At 39.2% G+C, this 23412-nt stretch overlaps 1 protein-coding gene across 3 annotated transcripts; it reads left to right on the top strand.

Annotated features, from left to right (window-relative positions):
• The first annotated feature begins 1403 nt into the window (after positions 1 to 1403).
• slc35f4 (solute carrier family 35 member F4) lies at positions 1404 to 21675 on the top strand. 3 transcript variants are annotated; one of them, XM_077538740.1, is made up of 7 exons: positions 1404 to 1780; positions 15393 to 15693; positions 17193 to 17412; positions 17487 to 17612; positions 18519 to 18711; positions 18939 to 19028; positions 20975 to 21675. In XM_077538740.1, exons 1-7 carry the CDS (start codon positions 1540 to 1542, stop codon positions 21214 to 21216), a joined length of 1413 nt encoding a protein of 470 aa, XP_077394866.1. In that variant the 5' UTR covers positions 1404 to 1539; the 3' UTR covers positions 21217 to 21675. The 3 variants fall into 3 exon arrangements, with proteins under 3 accessions (XP_077394866.1, XP_077394868.1, XP_077394867.1); XM_077538742.1 differs by lacking the exon at positions 1404 to 1780 and adding an exon at positions 8509 to 8724; XM_077538741.1 differs by lacking the exon at positions 1404 to 1780 and adding an exon at positions 11551 to 12022.
• Positions 21676 to 23412: the final 1737 nt, after the last annotated feature.

Below are 23412 nucleotides of genomic sequence, written 5' to 3'. Positions count from 1 at the left end.
TCAGTAAGCAAGAGACGGGCGGGGGGGCACTGCTGGCATCCAAGGGCATCATAAACCTCAGCATCTGTCTGCACAACAATGCAAAAAAGGGGGACACACTGGGAATCGATTTCACACAAAGAGTGCAGTACTTGGAACGAGACACTCAAGTACTGCGTCTTGTGTTATTGGATTCGGAGCCCAGTTTTATGAGCAGCATCTCCTATACGAGCAAGGAGGCTCCAGTCAAGTGGAGCGCCAGCCCCAAAGGATGAGGCCAACTGAGGATTTTTAAAAAAAAAAACCTTAATTCATGTCACCAATTCTTGAAAATGTTAAGAAAAAGTGGAAAATCCAGTACTATTTCATCCACAAAAGCAACTATTAAAACAATTAAATCCCACATTTGTCCCTCTACAACCCATCCATCCATCCATCCATCCATCCATTTTCTTAACCGCTTATTCCTCACTGGGGTCGCAGGGGTGCTGGAGCCGACCCCAGCTAGCTTCGGGCAGTAGGCAGGGTACACCCCTGAACTGGTTGCCAGCCAATCGCAGATGGCAGCACATAGGGTATGAAATCTGATTTTTTATTTTATTTTTTAGTAACGTATGAAGCTTTCAGGCTTAGAGAAACATTGAAACATACAATTGAGCGATACACAACTACTGTAAGAAGAAGAAGAAGAAGAAGAAGAAGAAGAAAATAAGAGATGCTAAGAAAGAAGAAGAAGAACAGCGATGTTAAGAAAGAAGAAAAGAGATGCTAAGAAAGAAGAAGACAGATGCTATGAAAGAAGAAGAAGAAGAAGAAGAAGAAGAAGAAGAAGAGCGATGTTAAGAAAGAAGAAGAAAGATGCTAAGAAACAAGAAGAAGAAGAAGAGTGATGTTAAGAAAGAAGAAGAGAGATGTTAAGAAAGAAGAAGAAGAAGAAGAAGAAGAAGAAGAAGAAGAAGAAGAAGAAGAAGAAGAAGAAGAAGAAGAAGAAGAAGAAGAGGATTTAGGACTACATCCAGTAATTACCTCATACAATTTTATGGCACACATAGAACTTTTATTTTTTTAATTTTTTATTTTTTTTAAATCAATGTAATTTATTTTTATATTGAGGAAAATAACTTGTAAATGTAGGTTCGTGCTTCTGACATCAGCAAAGGAGGCCTTGCTGGCTCCAATAGCTCATCACTGCTAAGGACACATCACTTCAGCCATTACATGTTCCACTCTTAGATTGAATCCTTTAAGAAATGGCGATTCCTTTAAAATGATTTTAAAATAAATATAAAACTACGTAGTATACCCTAAACGTTAAAAAAATAAAAAATAAAGAAAGAAAAAACAGCAGCCATTTTTCCCAGAAACCCTCATTACATTCAAGACATGTGACAGTAGTGACACGCCCCCTTGCGGCGCGTGTCCGCCACACTCAAGTTGGGACAAGCTCGCTGCGCGTGCGGGAGCGTAGCAGAGCGTCACTAGAGGAATGTCAATGTGCTAATTGTTGCGGACTCTCGGCTGCTTCATCTTGACTGTTTGTCCCTGCACATCCGACTGACCATGAGCAGCGCCGAGAGTGTTGTGGAAAGCGGCGAGCAGCCTTGCATCGGGCTGGAGCCCCTTGACGGCAAAAACACCCTCTTGCCGGGCAAAGCGACGCCGAGCGGGGGCACGGCGGGTCGCGGCCCCTTGGCGAACGGCGGCCCCAAAGTGACAGCCAACGGGGTGCACGACATCGAGGACCGCATCTTGAGGATCACCGGATACTACGGCTACAACCCGGGATACTCCAGTCACAGAAGTAAGTGACAGCACGCAAAAACTATGTCAAGAGATGCAACAATACTGTATATTGGGGATGGATGGATGGATGGATGGATGGATGGATGGATGGATGGATGGATGGATGGATGGATGGATGGATACAGCAGATAGATAGATAGATAGATAGATAGATAGATAGATAGATAGATTTACATGCCTCACAGAGACAGAAAACAGACATTCACTTTTCTATAGTATACTACATAAATTATGTGCCTTACTTTACTGCCTTTCTCATATTACAATGGAAGAAAACACCAAAGCTATTTCCATTTTTGGAATTGTACACGGATCTGTATTAAAACATAAACAAACAAAATTACACTCATTTTTTTTTCTATTTTCTATACAATTAAAATGATTGATGAGACCTTACTATAACCTATAAAAAGAAAAAAAATGAAAAAAAATGTTAATTTATTATACTATTGACTAGATATGCTTGAGTAGATATCACTTTTTTAAAACCGATATTCCTGAGTAGTCACTAATACCACTAGTACCGATACCACTATTATGTTTGATTTATAAAATTTCCCCAAAGAACAATGACAGATCATTTTAAAAATAAAGACATATATATTCCAATGGAGCATTTTTCCTTCTATTTTCTATACTTCTAATGTTTCATTTCTAGTTCCTGATCATAAAAAGGCCGCAAGAGTGCGGCTGATACTACTATCGGTCGTCATCGCAAGTACCGATACCTTGCAGGGCTCCAGATTGCCCCTAATTACGACCATTTTGTCCTACAATTTGAGACAGTGCGATTAAAAATTTCAAATATTTGTGTTAGTAAGACCAGTAAGTAAATTGGCAGATTTTTTAATTTTTTTTGAAACTCTTTGACCGCCAAAAATGTTTAATGACGTATGCTAAAATCCTAATGAAGGCCGCCATAAACGTTAATTGACGTTTACTAAGTTTTTTGTTTGTTTTTTTCCCCTCAATGGGCAGCGCAATGGCTTGTGCAGCACTGCCTGCTCAATGGGTTGTGGAATCAAAAACACCCACTAACTATGGCCAGCAGATGGCAGCATTGTATCACCCTTTAAATGGGCTCACGGTATATGAAATTACAATGAAACACTGCTGATATGTTGAAATTGAACGTTTTCAAGGATGACATCAATGATCAAAGCCTTTGTCACATTAAATCTAATTCACAGAGCGTCAAACAAAAAAAATAGTGTCTAAGTCACCATTGTCTATGTCACTCAAATGACCTATTTTCCAATGGTGATTACTAAAGAACAGAATAAGGTGGAAACATACTTTTTTTTTATGTTTATGTAGTCGTGGTGCACAATATTTTGTTTGCCTTGAAAGATGAGTGAAAATGCTCGAAATCGGATGGCACTGTTGGGGTTGTTTTTTTGGATAATATTTGGCAGTCAAAGAGTTAATAATTACTATTCTTTATTATTATTATTTTTTTTGCTGTCCTTCTGTTCTGCACTTCAGCCCATTTATCAGTAATAGGCTATATAGTGAATATTTACTTTTCTAGTTCATTTATAGTTCATTTCGACTTGCACCTCTAAAATTTGCCACACTAAACTACACTACACAAAGCAACATGCAGCTCAAATCAATGACCAAGTCATCCAAATGACAGGCGAGGCTCTCTCACCATGATGCACGAGCTGTCTCTTGACTTCGACAAAAGGCACAGCTTCACGTGGACGTTCATGGTTTGTTTTGTTCACATGCTTTTGATTGGTGGGGCGCTGGGGGCAATATGCGGATTTTTGCTGACACACACAGAAACCTGTAGGGATCGAATGTGCATAAATACGCTCTTTGTTCTAAGCATAATCTTTAAAATGTTGATTTTGGTGGTCAGTGCTCAGACAAGGACTGCAAAATGCTCTTTTACCTTGCACCACTAGTTGTCTATCGCCGTTATTACGTATGAGGAGCCGTGTTTCAGGCGCTGGAAGCCTTCAACCCAAATGAATTGGACTTTGCACGCAAGCTCCCAAACATCTCGCCCTGGCTGTTACATAAAAGCTTCAACGACACATTATTTAATCATTGACAAGTAAATGAAAATTCAGTAAAGAACATGCTTAAAGCTAAGGGGCTCCTTAAGATGCTTCTCATCACCACAATAGATTTTTAGGCAAGGAAAAGGAAATGAGCTTTGCGCTCATTAACTGCGTCCTGTCTGTTGTCGTCGATTAATCATGGATGCAATCATGCACTCTCATTTAGGGAGATTTTCTAGCTGTCCAGGTTGGTCCCATGAGCAGGAGCGCTGATTAATGAGCAGCAACCCAAACTTTAGATTGGAATCTGACACAACAACTCCAAAACAATTCCAATAACGAACCAATTTTGATTTGCAAACAATGTGGGAATATAGGCAGTGGCAATAAATGTGATTGTTATCAGAAAAGTGTTGATTTTTAGGGTGTTCAATTAGCAGCAAAAGTTGCTTTGTTGAAGTGTAGCTGCCATATTTACAGGACTTTATTGTAAAGTGTTTCCCAACTAGTGAGTCGTGAGGTATGCTGTAAGAAATTATTAAATGTCATTTAATTGTTCAAAAAATATTTATTTACAACAAATAATGTGACTTAATTCATTTTTATATTATCCAGCGATAAGACAATTCACGTGATTTTTATTTATTTTATTTTTTTTTGTAATTGTAATAACACTAAAAGACCACCAGGAGGTGCATTCATCACTATAGTCGTTGTTTAATGACACGTTTTACAAGTTTAGTCAAAAATATTTCCTCCTTTGAGTCACTTTTAAGTTTATTGTATATGAATTGCATCATAGGCAGTACTATTCACGCACACATCATTCCACATCGCATTGTGTAACAGAGTAATGTGAATTATGGGATGTCAACTGTGTTGTAATTTCGGGCCTAAGGAGCAGGTGTGCATCATAATAACACCCATTCCCAGCCTATAAAACACCACCAGTCCTCGAGCTGAGGGCTTTATTTGATTTGGGAAACATTTCCGATATTCTGATACGATCTGCCATCTGTGCAACCCCCGCATATTCATCAAGTCATTTTTATTTATTTGTTTGTTTATTTTTTCAAGGTAGATGGTATTCCTTAGGTTAGGATGCAGTATTTTGTGATGGTTAGTGAGAAGCGCTCCACATTAAGTAATCATGTATTGTACAGACACAAAATGGATTTTTGAAAAGTCACTGCTTATGAAGAAAATATTAACTCATTTAATCCCAAAAACGTATAAATACGTTATATTTAAAAAAAAATTCCATGGTCCCAAAAACGTATTTATATTTATTTTTTTTCTAGAGCATACAGAAGGCTTTGATGTGGCCTCTAACCTGAAGAGGTCGCTTAAAGAAATGGTAGTTATTACCAAAAAATGGCCAGCAGGTGGCAGCAGAGTATAAGAGATCAAACAGAGCCATGTTGCAAAAAGCTCGTTTCCCCAGTGTTTTCAACAGGTTTGTGAATAATGATGAAACTTAGCTATATGCTGTGCTGCAAAACAGAAACAGATAAAAAAAAAAAAAAATAATCTCTAATCTTTCTTTTGGTAGGTTCCATGTTTTTACAGCAAAATAACACAATATACTGTGGGCCTTGCAGAAGGGCGTTGCTTCAGTGAAAATGGCGGGGAGTGAATGAGTTAATCACAATTATTTTTGGTAAAAATTGAAATCATGATTAGAACGAGCATTTATTTTTTGGTACAAAACAAGAAAAATGTTTAAATGTATAATTCTTTGAAATACTATAATTATGCAAGTTCCTTATGGATGACACAAAATGTATAAAATTAATTATTTTAAAAATTAAAAAAGGTGCAAATGTATACATTTAAACAACTGAAAATTAGTATTAATATATATTTTTTTACGATTATACTGATTTTGTAATTGCGGAGCGTAATAATTGCACAGCTCTACTTTTGAGCATCAGTTCCCATACACTTGCCTATGGCATAATGATACATTAAGTAAGATCCTTTTGGCACTTTATTATTATTGCCACTTGCCATCTGTGAAGAGCAAGAATTTGCCTCTAAGCGGTTTGTGTACTACATTTTATGACAAGGTCTTGCTTGTAATACATCATACCATAATGGTGTTTTGAGGCAAAGTCAACACAGCTTTTAACAAGAAAATAGATAACGTCTCAAACTCAATGATATGCACAAAAGGGATGGAAACAGAACTGACTTTCACCAAAAAAAAAAAAAAATGCTAAAGTGCTATTCCCAGCATAGTTGTTTAGCTCCTGCTGTTCCACACAACATTAGCATGCAGTAAATGCCTCCTCAGCGTCTCTTGGAAAAACCATTAAAGTAATTTGCTTTGTATCTGGTTTTAAATGACTAAATTAAAAAGGCACAGTAGCGAAGGGCACTCCCTGCTGGCCGAACAGGCCTAATGCAGGAGGAATGACAGGTACCGCTCAGCAATGTGATTGTCCCGTCACTGTTTTCACAGCGACGCCGCATAATGCAGATTAGAATGACAAACTACTTGCATCGCTGACGGGCAGAGAGGAAGCAGGGATGAATACACATTCACTACCAGCCCAGCAAAAACGCATCGCACCATTTGACGTCTTTTTCCGTCAAAGGCAGTGAATGACTTAATAATTCTTCTTTTCTGAATCAAATTTATAAACAACAACAACAGCAAATAAATTTCCCTGCTTAAACATTGAGCATGCTCATGCAGCGATTTTGAAGTAAGCCATGCCTTCTCCTTGCCGAGCTATTTATAACCATCCGAGTGTCGAGCGGGATGTAAGCCTTGCCTGAATGACTCCTGGAGTGCTGTTTTAGCCTCCACCGTCTCCTGGGGGGGGGGGGGGGGGGGGGGGGGGGGGGGGGGGGGGGGGGTCTGTGAAAACACCCTGCATGAAAATGGGTGCAGTGTTTCACCGTGGGATCTTTCCATGTGCTCAACCATCCTGTGCACTTTGCAGCCATATGTTGTTGTACAGGTGATTTTGGATCGCCAGCCAAATTCGACTTCACTGTAATAAATACTAAAAGTAGATGATGTTATATGGCACAGTGGAGTCGAGTTTAGAATGGTCTTTCTGTTTTTACGAGCAGGCCTGAGTACTGTGAGCTGCCTAACAGTGCCCTTGTGGACTCCGTGAGTGCACAGCATCAATAAACTGACCTTCAACGCTTTCTAATGTTATGTTTACACGTTATTTGTTGCAGCGTGTACAAAAGGTTAGAATCTACGGCACCATACATGTAGGAAGACCGGTCAATTTTATTATTTTTCTGAATATTCATACAATCATAGAACAGTTCAATTAGGCATGTTCAAAAATAAGTGATGTTCTATAGCACTTTTTTCAGTATGAGTACTTCTTGAGTCGCTGATACCGATACCAAGTACCAATACCACTCGTACTTTTGTTTTGATACATAAAATTTCACCCAAAAAAAAGGCAAATATATTTCAAAAAAATACCTATATTTCCAAACAGATTTTTTTTCTTGGCAATGAAACGACTTTGTCATTTATATTTCACTATAGTAAAACAGCCACAAGAGGGCAACCACTAGCAATACAAATACCTTGAAATAAGACCTGATATTGGAACTCGTCCATTACTACAAAAAACATCAATAATTAGCGATGTTCGATACCACTTTTGATGAGTCCCTGCTGACACCGATACTAAGTACCAATACCACTAGTACACCTGATACATACCTCCACCCCCACCCCACCCCCCAAAAAGACAAATAACCTTAGAAAAAGATATGTATTCCAATATAGCATTTTCCTTAAAATTGCATGAAATGAATGGTAATATTCTATTCTTCTAATTTCTCATTTCTAGTTCCTGGTCATAAAACAGCCACGAGTATCGATATCTTGAAATAAGGCCTGGTATCGGCCTGTTGCTAATAGCTTCACCCATCCTTAGTGACTAATAACAATTACAGCATCAACAAAGAGCATATAGAGATAAATATATGCATTTGAAATATTTTCAGTTATGTGTATAGACTCTAAGCTAAGCTTCCTTTCAAAAAATTCAGGTTGCCACTTTAGACCTAAAATGTGTTCAATTTGTTTCATCCTTAAATCTGATTTAAAAAACAAAACCAAAAAAAAAAAAAAACTATTATAAAGCAGCCTATTGATTCATCTTTGTTAAAAAAAGAAGATAAATAAATAGTTGTAGCTATTATTAAAAAAACAACAACAACAACAACAACGTCAGCTTCAATTCAGGTTTAAATATTGATGTGTACTATTTATTTAGTAATGAACAGTCGATTTTTATTTATTTTTTTAATTTAATATTCAGTTTTTAATTGTGTTTACGACCTTATTTGGAGGTTTGGGGTTCATTTCATCGGACTTCCTCTGTGGACTAGCATGTTTTCCCCGACGTCCCAGTGATTGTGTAGCTTGTTTCCTCCTCGTCCTCTGCCTTCCTCCTACTTTCCAAAAGTATGCAATTAATGTCGGTTGGTTCATTGAAAACTCTTGTCGATTTTTTTGTGTGAGCTAAGTGGTGACCAGTCTAACGTGTAACCTCATTTAAATGAAGCTGTGAAAGGCTCCAGCTCAGCTGCAATGCGGTTAACATGGATTCATGGAAATGCATTGTCGATGCTATTTACTTATTCACCACAAGGTGTCGCCATCTTATTTAGTTTCAACTGAAGTACTTGGAGGGCCGAAGTGAAGTTCAGACACATCTGGCACTCGAGGAAGAGACGATGTGCCGTCTTGATGGTTAAAACAACAATTGTTATCTTTCCTTCTGTTATTCATTGAGATATTAAGCGACAGGAGGTTCTATTAAAAAAAAAAAGCCTCATATGAGTGAGAAGTGTTGGTAAATCTAAATGATAAAAAGGTCTAATAAAAGGATTCAGTGCGTCAGTAGATGGGAGTGCAGCTGTTGCCATGGGGGCAAAGAAGGTAGATGCTTTATTATTTGCTGCTTTGATCTGTGCTAGGCACGTCCAGTGTCGTTTTGGTGGTTACAATGGACAGACGTTCGTAATTCAACATTATGTTCATTTTAGGCTATACATACAATACATACACATGCTATAAAGCAATAAATGCATTTTATTTTGTTATCTACAACTATTTTCCAAACCTGCAGCCCATTTCAGCTGACATTTTAGAGTGACAGCTGCAGTGCCTGTGCTGGGGACATCGCTCTTAATCAGATAGCGATTAGCATCCTGGGCTTTGCTGACTGCATGCTTTTTTTTGCCGTCCCTCTCTGTCTAGCTTTTGTCTCCACTCATCAGCAGGTCTATTTTTAAGTGACCCTCCTCTCACGGGATGCATCCTCATATCTTCTGCTTACACTACAGCAAACCGTATAGCTTCAACTTGGCTGGCACTTTTATTCATTATAATGGCGGCAAGCTTAGGGTCCGTTTAGCTGAACTTTGCTCCTTTGTGGTCGGGATCATATGAGATATTGTGGTTGTATATCACATACAAATATTACACCACCAGATTACTACATGTTTCGGTAATATGGCTTCAGGCAACTAAAAGTCACCTTGGTATTGAAATATGGTCCTCATCCGCAACAATTCAATGAGTGACTTTGCCGTGTTTTCCTCCATAAGCTGAGCACACGTAAAATTATGCTGTACATTTTGGTGCAGTGCTAGAACTTTGACTGAGACATATGATTGATTATGATGATTGCCATCTTAAGGCAACCACAACAACAACAAAAATAATAATAAATGAATCAAACGGTGTGTACTTTTATTGCTTGTTACAGTTAATTATAGTGGAAGAGTAGAATTATGATATAAATGTCCACCATGCATCATAATAATTTGGTATTCTTGTAGGTCAAGAGCTTCAGAATATGTTCATTATATTTACATGACATAAACTACAGTCAAAAATGTCATGTTTTTATGAACTGTTTGTATTATTTTAAATGTATACTGGATGTTTACCAGTTCATTCTTTCATTTACTGGCAAAGTTAAAGCATTAACTCATTGATTAATCACACAAAAAAAATATATACTGCATTAATCATGTAATAACACAGATTAATCACACTATTGATCAATTTGACCGCAGATGGTTTTGTTTACAGTAGCACAGGTTGTGTTTGAGCAATAAACATAACTAAATGCATTAAAATAAATAATATTGGGGTATTTTTTTTCCATCTTAAATTATGCAAGTAATTAACTGTTTAGAAAAAGAGGAGGATGAGATAAAAAAAAATGTTGAAGATGTCCTCGTAACATTAAATGTACAAAGAATTAACATATAACCGATTCGCTTCAACTTTGGCGGGCAAAAAAATGTTGGTAAAAGTCTTTTTAATTAGGTGATTAATCATGATTAATCAAAATTCTAAGATGTGATTAATCTGATGTTAAAAAAAAAAGTAATCATTTGTCAGCTCTACTTTCACCATACATCACAATAAAAAATAAAAATAAAACATTGGGGCAGAAATAACCCAAATTGGGCCAACTTTTTCAGTTATTTGAGGTTATTTTGGGTCAAATTAAATTAGCAACCCATATAAAGCAAACCAATTTTGGAGCCTGTTTTGGGGGGTATTCATTCGACCCAGCTTTTTGGCTTTGGTCTGTGGTAGGCGTGGCTTAATTTAATAACTCAAATTGAAAGAACAGACCGACTTAGAGTTATTTAACCCAAAAAGTTAAATAACACAGATTTATTTAACCCCAAAATTTGGGTCAAATTTAATTAACAAACCACAAAGCAACCCAATTTTGGGGGCTGTTTTGTTGGGTATTCATTTGACACAGCTTTTTGGCTTTGGTCTGTGGTAGGCGTGGCTTAATTTAATAACTCAAATTGAAAGAACAGACCGACTTAGAGTTATTTAACCCAAAAAGTTAAATAACACAGATTTATTTAACCCCAAAATTTGGGTCAAATTTAATTAACAAACCACAAAGCAACCCAATTTTGGGGGCTGTTTTGTTGGGTATTCATTTGACACAGCTTTTTGGCTTTGGTCTGTGGTAGGCGTGGCTTAATTTAATAACTCAAATTGAAAGAACAGACCGACTTAGAGTTATTTAACCCAAAAAGTTAAATAACACAAAGATTTATTTAACCCCAAAATTTGGGTCAAATTTAATTAACAAACCACAAAGCAACCCAATTTTGTGGGCTGTTTTGTTGGGTATTCATTTGACACAGCTTTTTGGTTAATTGAACTGGGACAAAAATGAACTTGCCCAACTTTTTGAATGATTTAACCCCAAAAGTTGGGCCAAACATAATAAATAACCCACAAAGGAAAACATTTTTTGTTGTTTTGTAGATTATTCAGTTGACGCAACTTTTTGGGTCCCATTTTGGGTTATTTTTGACCCAACTGTTTTTTAAAGTGGTTCTAATTAACGACAAATAAACTTCAGTAAACAATAAAAACTGTGGTCCCTCGAGGGTGCCATTTTTTACCGAGCCAATGCCAACATAACAAATAGAGCAAAGCACCATGATGTATGTGTATATCTATGCCATTTCTAGAACTTATTTAGATTATGTTGATGATGTGCACAAATAATCCGGCAAACATGACAATGTTGCAGATGGCAACGAGGGATTACAGAGACGAGCCCGCTCAGGTAGAAAGAGGACGGGGAGCACTAGAGGAGAGGAGCTAGCGCAGCAATAATTAGGCTGGGCTGCTTGGTTACCATCCAAACAAAGCTGCTGATTTGTGGAGCAAAAGAGGAGGGAGGGGTAAAGCCAGTCGATACAGTGACAAGCGAGATGGGGGTGGCGAGATTTTTGGAGTGAGATGCTGGCTAGTGATTGCGCCGTGCCACACACACGCACTTGACGCTCAGTCTCCCTTGGAGACAAGCGGCGGCGCCGGATCACGGCATGACGTTGCGACAGTAGTAGCGCCAGTCAGCTGTGTCACTTACTATCCACGCAGACAAGGAGTGCGGAGAGTGAGCCGGGAGTGTTGTGGAGAAGAGTTGACAGATCCAGGAAGCAGGCTTGGGGGAATAAGTGAAGAGTGTGGAAAAAGAAGAAGAAGAAGAAGAAGAAGCGGAGGAGTGAGGATGCACGGAGCGAGGAGGAAGAGCTGCTGAGCGTTCACGAACATAAATAGACTTCCCAGGGAAGGAGAGTGTGTTGGGGCCCCCAGTGGAGGATGAAGAAGCACTCAGCCCGAGTGGCTCCTCTCAGCTCCTACAGCACTCAGGTCCTGACCTGCCCCATCTCTGAAGGTAACCCAAAGTTGACTTTACATCAAGGTTGCGTCTTTACATGTCGACTTAAGTGGACTGAAGAAAATCATTTTTTATGTGACAGTTTTCGAGGGAGACGTGCTGCATGCAGATCGATAGCCAGCCTGGATGGCAATTTTTTTTTTTTAAAAATCAACAAAACAAACACATCAGCAAGTTCTGCTCATGCCCTTTCACTCAAACATAAAGCAAGCACGCTGATCCCTAAGAGCTTCAAACATCTTCTAAATCCATTTTCTAATCTATACGGCTCACCTTTGTTTTAGAGCAGGGGTGTCCAAACTACGGCCCGGGGGCCATTTGCGGCCCGCCATACATTTTTTTTGGCGGCCCGCGGAAAATACTACAAAAAAATTTTCAATGTTGTTTAAAAAAAAAAAAAAAAAGAGGGTGGATTAAACATTTCTAGCTGCACAAAGACAAAAATTTGCAGCTAATAATTCAGTTTCAGAAATAAAAATAGTTTCATCCACTTGTTGCTTAGTGTCAAGGTTTGATTTGTGAAAACATCACATTAAATTAATGGTTCTTAAGTGTGGTCAGTTTACTACCGATTGTTCTTGTTGTGGTTCAGAATGCCAAGTTGGTATTCAGCTGCTGCTCAGTGGAGAAGCTCATCTATTAAAGTGGCATACAGGGGTCACTATTTGCCTTGTGACTGTTAAGCAGTTTTCAATAAGTAACTGTACATTATATCAACAATTTATAATTGCTTCATTGATTTTTACCATGTTTAACTCGTTCACTGCCATTGACGGAAAAAGACGTCAAATGATGCATTTGTTTTGCTGGTCTGGCAATGAATGTGTTAATAAATAACTTGAAAAAAAAAATCAAAGTGGCCCTTGCAGCTTTCTATTTTTCTGTATGTGGTCCTCAGAAGAAAAAGTTTGGACACCCCTGTTTTATAGCTTGAAATCAGATACGCTAATCCCCTTTCCGTAAGCATCATCAGCATCCCACTTCTCCTTAAGACGACTTACCGGGGCGGCACATTGCCTGCTGACGTGACCATGAGCTCCAGCGGGAGTCCATCCATCAACGTCAGGATAAAACGCACGCCAGATTGAAATGTTGGGTTGGAGTGCGTCACGCCGGCGCAGATGAGCTCCATCAAAAACAAGCCGGTAATGAATGGCACTGTTCTATGCAGCACTTTGGAGCTGCTTGGCGAGTCAGTGAATCAGCTTTATGCTTCGAATGACCTCAACGGTACTCCTGATTTGTTGACGTATGTTAAAATGGTGTTTTGGAAGCAGCCGCCATGCCGAATGCGCCACTGTTGGAACTTGGGAAGCAGGAATGTTTGCGAGCAATAACACGGCCTCAGCTGAGAGGAGAATGTTGGCCATGAGAGCTGCTTCCCTGGGGCAAGGGAATAGTGGAGTTTTAATATCACTGCATCTTGGCACCAGATCAGCCTGTAGTGGCTTTTATACCTTAGGACTGAAGCGCCTGCATCCAACACAAAAGGAATGCTGTGTTCTTGCAGAATGACAGCAGACAGAGCGGAATGAGACCAAATCACTTTCACAAATTCTCTAGAATTTGTAAATGAGCATCTTGTGGATCATCATTTCGGTATTTCGTTTTTGTACTACTCTTGATTGAGTAGTAAGGATAATGACTCATAATAGCAAAGAAACACAGATCAAGTGTGATGTCATGGTGAGTTTTTTTTAATTTTTTTTAACACATCCCTCTGACACTTCAAATCCCAGGTTGCATTTCAATTGCTATGCATTGCCACATATTGTTGCTATGTGAAAAACACTCAGTTTCATCCCCAAAACGTACCAATAAAAAGAAAAAAAAAATGGACATAACTTGTTTTTCACTTTTTTTTTTCACTCACTCATTCACACATGTAAGCTTCTGTGAGTGAGTGAGTGAGTGAGTGAGTGAGTGAGTGAGTGAGTGAGTGAGTGAGTGAGTGAGTGAGTGAGTGAGTGAGTGAGTGAAAAAAATAAATAAATAATCTGTGCGTGCTTTCAAATTGCCGCGGGAGTGACAGCTGACACGTTCGCCAGGCCCCGTTTGCGCCCGCCTAACTCTGTGATTGGCTGGAGGGGTGTAAACACTGTCTTTCCACAGAAACGTCCCGCTGTTTACAAAACAAACACAAAATGGCGAAATATAGACTGGGGCTAAGGGGGGTTAGGACAAAATCACTCCCACACGTTATGAAAAGCCCATATCTATAAATTAAAAAGTAGTTAATTTGTTTAAATCCTGTATTTAAAAAGTGCATTTTCCTGAGTGAAACCGGCAGACTTACCGGCCCCTTTAATGGCTACACTGAATGTGCGTAACCGGCAACTGCAAGAACCAGACAGTCTTGCCAGTTGCAGCACTGTTGTCAGGTAAGATAGTTTAAATTTCATTTACTTAAGTCAACTCTTTAACAAAAAGTGAGCTCAAAGCTAATAATACTAACAGAGAACAGTTAATGAACCTCTGACCAGTATTCCAGTTCCAGTTATTGACTTATTCAGTCTTAATAGTGGCAATTAAATGGGGTCCAGTGACACTGATGGCTAATTAAATATTGAATTATTCATTTACACCTGAATTATGTTAACTTGAGAAACACGAGCAAAGAAAGAGTTATTTACTAGCAATCCACTTTCATTGAGCTGGTGGGTGGCTGTGCCGTACTCCCGGTGCGCGACTGTTTATCGATTGAAAAGGGGGGAGAGTCCATCAATGCAAGAATGAGCACTGAGATGCTGGGCTATGCTGGAAGGGAGATACTTGCAGGCATGCTCCACATGCTGAGCTAGCAGAGAGCGCTTGGGAAGTGGGCAGCACAAATCGTCTTTGATTTCCTGCCTTGGTGTAAATTGATCATGCGGAAAGTTCAAGAACGTACCTGAACTTGTCTGTCGGTCGGTCCATGTAAAATACGATGCTTAAGTCTCAATGAGTGCAGTGGAATGAATGCATGATTGCATTCTACTGTCTTTTTAAATAACTTGTGTACTTTTGATCGTCACATTTTTAAGTTATTTACAAAGACTTTTGATCACCATTAACTCTTTGACCGCCACGATTTGGCACGATTTGCATGGTCAGTGCAACGTCCAAGTGCAGCGCTGCCGGGTCAATGAGTTGTGAAATCAAAAACACCCACTAACTATGGCCAGCAGATGGCAGCGGTAGCTGCTCGGGCCTTGTTTTTTTTTTTTTAGTGTGGCAATAAAAGAGTTAACGTGTTAAAAGTTGAGGTGGCTGGATGGTTCAGTGGGTATAGCACCGCTGACTATTTTAAAAAGCGTTGATTAAGTCTCGACTTTTTGTTGTATAGAAGTGTCAATTTACTCAGAAAAACTGTTTGTCTTTCCTTTAGGAGAGGATGGTTTGGAGTCTCACGCCGAGACGCCTGGTAGTGAGACAAGTGCGGAGAGCCACTCATACCAGACATGCACCAGCACAGTGCTGAAGGTGCTTGGTGGCTTGCTGATGGTGCTTTGCATCTCCTCCTCCTGGGTGGGTACCACTCAGGTGGTCAAGCTGACCTTCCAGTCATTCTCCTGTCCTTTCTTCATATCCTGGTTCAGCAGCAACTGGAATATCCTCTTCTTTCCTATTTATTACTCTGGGCATGTGGTGACCACAAGGGAGAAGCAGACACCCATTCAAAAATTCAGGTAATGTGTTTCTCCAGCCATTTATCCTGTTATGGGTCGCACGGAGCTGGTGACTATCCCAGCCGAATTTTCATCCATGACGTATTAGGTTGACTGGTAATAATTCCAAAATGTAGTCCAACATTGACTCCATGACAGCTGGTTAAGGTTTGAGCCCCGTTAATGATCACAAATACTGAAAAAAATTGATCGATGGACAGATGGTTGAATGGATGAAAATACACGACACATCAGGGGTCACCAAAGTAGCCCAGAAGGACCACGTGAGTCCAAGTGAGGGGACATTGTTATTTTCTAGGAATGTTGTTGAAGTGATCAGTTGAAAATCTCAACACTGGCATAGATTTTTTTTTTTTTTTTAAATGTTGGATATTGATCTGTTTCACAATTATTGTCAAAATATCATGATTTTGTCACATAAATGAATATCATGAACGCACAATAACATGATTAAAACATTAAATAATTAAAATATATATTTTTATTAAACTGGTGGCCCTTTGCATTAATCCACGCAGTGAGATGCCAACTTTTTTTTTTTTTTTTTTTTTGCCTAACGCATGTAAAGTGTAGATAATGTTACACCCACGACTGTAGGTGGCAGTGGCGCTTTCATTGTCAGAGAGTGCGAAAGGAGTAATAGCTTCTCTCCCGAGATGTACTTATAAAAATGTTTATAGACAAATAATGCAATTTATAGTTGCAGTGGAAAGTTGGTGATGGTTGGGGTGCGGGGGGGGCGGTTGTTGAAATGATTCTTGGGGGACGTAACAAAAAATAATTAAAGGTACATTGTGCCGTTTAGGGTAATGTTAATGTAAAGGTAATTTTAAAGCTTTTTCTACATCATGCATGCTCCACCAATGCCCAGATGAGTGTGAAGAGCCCTGGCTGTTTTACTCTGACTGCGCCTATCAACTTTTATCTTCACTTTATAGTAGAGTGTGCGGCCCCTGCTCACTCCACAGTTTCTTTGGGGAGGGGAGGGGCGGCGTTTTTCTTAACTCATTTGAAGTCATGTCTTCATTTGTCAACTGTGGCTGTCGCTTGAAGATCATGCACGGACTCGCACGCATCACCATGAATGGCTGACAGATGCTGCAGTTACACTTTGGGCCAGAGGTGGCAGTCGCGAGTAATTAAAAAAAAAAAAAAAAAAAAAAAAAGACAAATGCACAAAGATCCTTTAAGTAGCACTCAGTTCTCAGTTATTTATTTATTTATTTATTTATTTTTAAAGATTGGTGACCCCTGCACTACATTTTATAGACAAAAGTATTTGGCCATGTGGTCATGGTCACTTTGAGGTCAGGGGTTGTGAGCATGTTCTTCCACACAAAACTCATCCAAACTAGCTTCGGGACACAGTCATGTTCGAACAGAGAGGATTGGCACAAGAAGCCTGACCTCAACCCCGTCATCACATTTAGCTGCAAGACAGATACCAAATCAATGTAATTATGAAACAGACCATTAAGAGATACCATGTCTTTTACCAGAGAGTGCAGCAAGCTGTTTGGCGAAGAAGGGATGACTCTGAAGCTTTTTGTAAAGAGAACAGCACCGTTCTCCATCCTGTGGACGCTGACCAACTACTTGTACCTTATGGCCTTGAAGAAGCTGACCGCCACTGATGTCTCCGCCCTTTACTGCTGCCACAAGGCCTTCGTCTTTCTATTGTCCTGGATTGTCCTCAAGGACCGCTTCATGGGAGTCCGGGTATGTACGTTTATGAATTTTTCAAGAGAAAGCGAGATACGTGAATACATCTCATTAATGGACCCCTCGTTTAGATTGTTGCTGCCATCATGGCCATCACAGGGATCGTCATGATGGCGTATGCTGATGGTTTCCATGGCGATTCCTTTGTGGGTGTGGCGCTGGCTGTGGGCTCCGCCTCAACTTCAGCTCTTTATAAGGTGAGAGCACCAACCACCCGAGTATATTAACTCATTTGCTCCCAATAACGTGTAAATACGTTTTTTTTTATGTTTTAAGTGTCCCAAAGACGTATTTATACGTTTGTTTTTGTTTTATGCGTTTGTTTTTGTTTTCCTAACCACACTTTAACAACCACATTTGTGGATTTATTTATTTTTTATTAATCATTTTATATCCTCCACCCTGTCAAAACAATCAACAATAAACTAATTCCATAACAATCACATGAATATGCAAATATGCATTCTTCCAGCATAAACCTTACAGACTGATGTATTTTTTTTTTTTTTGGCTCAAACATAACCTCTTTTTTTCTCAACAACAGTATTTAACTCATTTACTCCCAATAACGTATACATACGTTTTTTAATGCTCTAAGTGTCCCTAAGACGTATTTATACATTTTATTTATTTTTTTTTATGCTAGAGCATACAGAAGGCTTTGATGCAGCCTCTCAACTGCAAAGAACGGTTGCAGAAATGGTAGTTATTACACAAACGGCCAGCAGGTGGCAGCAGAGCAAAGGAGATCAACCAGGGCCATCTAGAAAAAAAAGCTCAATTACTTACAATTTTAAATAATTTGTGAAAACTGATGGAACTTAGCTCTCTTCTAATGCTAATTGCTGCAAAACGGAAACAGATAGAAACATACTTTTTTCCTGATGAAAGAAGAGACTTTAATCTTTCTTTTGATAGGTTCCATGCTTTCTAACAATTGAACACAATATTCTGTGGGCCTTGCAAAATCAGTCAAAATTCAGTAAAACAGCCGGGAGCGAACGGGACTGCTTCTGTGAAACTGGCTGGGAGTGAATGAGTTAAGTAACAGGTAGGGCAGCTGGTGTTAACCACGACAGCCATTTTGTCTTCCCGCCAACCAGGTGCTGTTCAAGATGTTCCTGGGAAGTGCCAACCTTGGCGAAGTGGCTCATTTCCTTTCCACCATGGGATTCTTCAACCTCATCTTCATCTCCTGTGTGCCCCTCATCTTGTATTTTACCAAAGTAGAGCAATGGGGGTCGCTCTCCTCGCTGCCCTGGGGGTACATGTGTGGCCTGGCAGGACTGTGGCTAGGTGAGAATGCAGATGGGTGCGATGACATCATTGCTTATGCTTTTGTCCACATCTAAGATAAATTTGTGCAGTTTCAGTATGAACCCTAATACAACACAGCAGTTCAGTTTTTCGGTAGTTTCTTTTAATCCAAGTCACATATAGTACAGCCTGTAAGGTACATATTTGGCCCAACTTACAAATAAATAAATAAATGGCATCTCTAATCATTCTGTTGTGTCTTTTAGTGTTCAACATTTTGGTTCACGTCGGTGTGGTCCTGACGTACCCCATTCTCATCTCCATAGGAACGCTACTCAGTGTACCAGGAAACGCAGGTGAGGTTTCTTTTTTTTTCAAATATTATTCAAATATTACACTCTATTCCAAATTATTATCCATATAAGTCGAGTTAAATAAACATTTGGGTTTTGTTGTTTCTCTTGTCTACTTAGCTCATTGATTCAATATCAGATGGAGGAGACTAAACTGCTCTCAACAATTTGGATAAAAATATATTTACAAAAGCTTTTTTATTTGACCATTGAAACATCTTCTAATTAGTCGATTAAAACCTTCAGCTGTTCATTATGAGTAGGCTACTCCTGCAAGCATCTGGCCAATAGTTTTCAGACTGGATACAGGTTCAAATTTGCCAACCTCTGTCTGCGGATGTGACTGTGCATTGTACGTGAAGAACGGTGCGTGTAGTTTCATCTTTCATCAATAGGTGGCAGTAGCGATTCAAAACGGAATTTTCTGTGTTCAGTAGCTTTAAATGCAATGACCGAAGGAGGTTGTTCCACATTTGTCACTGAGTCCTGTAGTGGTTGATTTGCCTGAACTCCAAGGTCCGATTTTTATTAAAATAGGCAGTATGTTGATCTTTTAAAGTCATAATAATCTTGTTTATATACAATGTTCAAACTCTTCTTTGGGCTTACTGCAGACAGCGGTTATGTTTTGTTTTGGTTTGTTTTTGTTGTTATTTGATAAGTATTGATTCTGAAGTGTTGCGCATCTGCATGCTGTTATGGGTTTTTGTATAGTATTGAATGATTATAATTGCAATATGATAGTTGTGGTTTTAAGAGGTGCTTTTGGGTTGTTTCAATCTCCACTGAAGGCCAGAATACTAAATGTGCAGACTGCCTCTGATATGTAAAGCGCCCAAATTTAACAGCTTCTTGATTGGCTCACGCCAGACCTCTCCAGTTTTTATGCAATCTAAAATAAATAAATCGATAAATAGGGACCTATTTTCATACCCACCACGTTCACCACTGTGTGTGTGTAAACACAGCCATCTTGCTTCCTGGCCAAAGCACTCGAAAAAGAAAAACTGTTGACCAACTTAATTGAATTGCTTCAAGTGGTAACACACGACTGAATTGTGTTAATCCAGGTAAATATATTAAGTTTCTTGGATTAATTTAAGTCAATCATGTGTTGCCACTTGAAGCAATTCAATTAAAACTCATTCACTGCCTTTGACAAGTATACTTGTCAATTGTATTTTTTAGAGCGGTGCTAAATGGGGGCGAATCTGCGCATGCTCCACTGTAAATATCAAACTTGGAAACAACTTTACTGATGCCCAACCACCGGTAGATGACATCATTGCCCCATTTTATAGGAAATAAACACAGTTTCAGAGTCCATGGGAGAAATGGCTGTATTTTGGCAAACCTACATTTTTCTGCTGTCAATTATAAAAGAACGGGACGGGACAAAAAGTAGGGAGTCTATTCTGTTATTTGGTAGATTCGGTTTATATATAATTATTGAATGTAATATCACGTGAGTATTGGAAATGTAAAAATTTTCTATAATGACTGGCAGTGAATGAGTTAAGTTGGTCAACAATTCTCTTTTTAGAGTGTGTAAGCTGATATGAATTATTAAAATGGTTACATTTCTTGCAATTAGCAGCACTGTGACTAACAGTGTGCTCAGCACCTCTTCAGCCCAAGAAACTTCAATTACGAGCGTTCCTCAATACAGCACACAAGTGCAAATATTACTGTATCTAGCAAGGGGAGAGTCATGTTGCCACGGCAACACAAAATGCCTGCAGAAAAGTTCTTAGCTGTAACCGAGATAGACCACATAAAGGTCAGTGAGTTACACTGAAGTGCAGTTGTGCAGACACAGCGGATCACTTTTACGGATGCTAATCCGCATTTTCTTCACTCATCCGCCTACTCATCCCCCGTAGAGTCACTTTTGTAATTAATCTCATTTGTTTTTGTTTTGTTTATCTACCCTGCCCTCTTTACTGTAGCCGTGGATGTCCTGAAACACGAGGTGATCTTCAGCATGGTGCGCCTGGCGGCCACGTGCATCATCTGCCTGGGTTTCTTGCTGTTGCTGCTTCCAGAAGAGTGGGACTCGGTCACGTTACGTTTCCTGGCCACCATCGCAGACAAGAAGTCCGAGGATCACGGCGAGGAGCTCACCGAGTCCAGCATGCACACGAGAAGCCGCAGTCGAGCCAACGGCGCCGTCTCCCTCCCCTTAGCATGAGACTCCACTGCGAGCTTCTTTCCTCCACTGCCCACCCGAGGAGGGGAGACCGGAAAAAACACGATGGAAACAATCACAAGACGTGACAGATTATTCGCCAGGGATGCATCAGATGCACCTGGCTGATTGCGAGAGGGATAATTATGATGTTTGCGAGTGAAAATGGCGGAAAGTGTTATTTACTTTCTCGATAAACCTGCCACATGCACTCAGTCCCTCACACGCTGACTGACCTCTGACCTGCTCTGCTCTGCAGAATGTATTCTGTGAATATAAATCTTGGCAGGGACAGTCGGGCTAGACCTATATGTATTTCTATTTATTTATTTATTTAGAGAGACTAACATGTATTTATTTCAACTATTATTGACATGAATTATAACAGAGAGACTAACAGTATCTCATTCGTATATAGGCCTACAAGTATTTTGTTTGTTTTTCATAATGATTAAAAAAAAAAAAAAAAAAAAAAGTTTTAAGTGTCCCAAAGACGTATTTATACGTGTTTTTTTTTTTTTTTTTTTTTTTTTTTTTTAATGCTAGAACATACAGAAGGCTTTGATGCAGCCTCTCGGCAAAGGCAAAGAACGGTTGCAGAAATGGTAGTTATTACACAAACGGCCAGCAGGTGGCAGCAGAGCAAAGGAGATCAACCAGGGCCATGTAGAAAAAAAGCTCAATTACTTACAGTTTTAAATAGATTTGTGAAAACTGATGAAACTTAGCTATCTTCTAATACTAATTGCTGCAAAACGGAAACAGATAGAAACATACTTTTTTTCCCTGATGAAAGAAGAGACTTTAATCTTTCTTTTGATAGGTTCCATGCTTTTATAGCAATAGAACACAATATTCTGTGGGCCTCTATCTCAGAGGGCGGCCATTTTGTCACATGCTGTTAGCTAACCTGTTTTCTGAAGCCAAGTCGTTACTTGAGCCCTCAGCAACTGTGATGCCATTTTAAGTCAACAGCAAGTGGCAAAATGGCCGCCCCTTTGCTCTGCATGGCGAGGTGGTACTGTCGCTTACCCTCGGTGCAGGCGGCGCGGGTTCACTTCCTGCCTGGGAGACCACGTTTGTATCTGTTTGAGTGGATGTGTGTGAAAGATTAATAAATAAATAAATAAATACACACATAAATTAATTCATAAAAATGGCCTACCTGTGAGGATGGATAAGAACGGGTAGATTTTGCTGCTTAACTCATATTCCATAAACACAATATTAATCTTAATACTATGGTTAGACTAGTGGTGCATAGAACATATTATTGTAAGGTAAATTTTGGTGGTTAACGTCTCTATTCTATTCTATTCTATTCTATTCTATTCTATTCTATTCATTGAGCATTATTGGAAAAATAAATGCATAATTTCTGCTACAAAAACAGTGAATATAAACAGGACAGGACAAAAAAAGAGCACAATTTTCAAATATTACATAAAGATTCTTAAAAATTAATCATATATATTTTTAAACAGCCAGAACTAATTGAAATATTCATTTGTTCAGGCTTCATGTTGAAGTGAGCTGGATGTCTCTTTTCGACAAAGAGTTGTAAGGACAAAGAAGAAGATATTAGATTTTTGAATGACTATGTTGCTTTTTTTTTTTCTTTTCTTTATCATTTCTGATTCTAAACTGTCAACCATTGCCGGAATATGAAATTCGGGACTTTACGGTTCTTTCTGAGGCATTATAGGACTTTTGCGTTAACCCTTTGAAAACATTGACAAAAATTTAATTTGAAAATCATATAAGGCAAGAAACAGCTGGACCAAGTTATTAATTATTATTGTCATTACTTGAAATACAAACAGTGAAGGAGCTCGAGATGAGTGCACAGCGCTGCAATTTATCACCTTCCCCAAACACACACCATCTGTAATAATATGCGCATGCTAGCGAGCAATAGAGAAGAAGCCTTGGGGGAGTTTTAAGATGCACAGCGTACAGTGTATGATTGGCATATCTCTCTCTCTCTCTCTCTCTCTCTCTCGCTCACACACGAGTCTACATTACAGTGCTGCACAGTGAGTGAGCCGAGACCGCTAATGAAGCATTTACTGAGGTGACATTTAAACACTTCAAATTTAATAATCCGGAATAATACAGCAGGCCGAGTCAAATGTTATCCAGTTGTATTTGCAGAAAGCAGCACATTGCCAAGTGAAGCTTTATTAAGCAAACAATTTG

This window comes from Festucalex cinctus, chromosome 12, assembly GCF_051991245.1.
Source record: "Festucalex cinctus isolate MCC-2025b chromosome 12, RoL_Fcin_1.0, whole genome shotgun sequence".
NCBI classification, from domain to species: Eukaryota; Metazoa; Chordata; class Actinopteri; order Syngnathiformes; family Syngnathidae; genus Festucalex; species Festucalex cinctus.
Note: the sequence above shows the minus strand (reverse complement) of the source record. Positions and strands in the feature narration are given on the sequence as shown.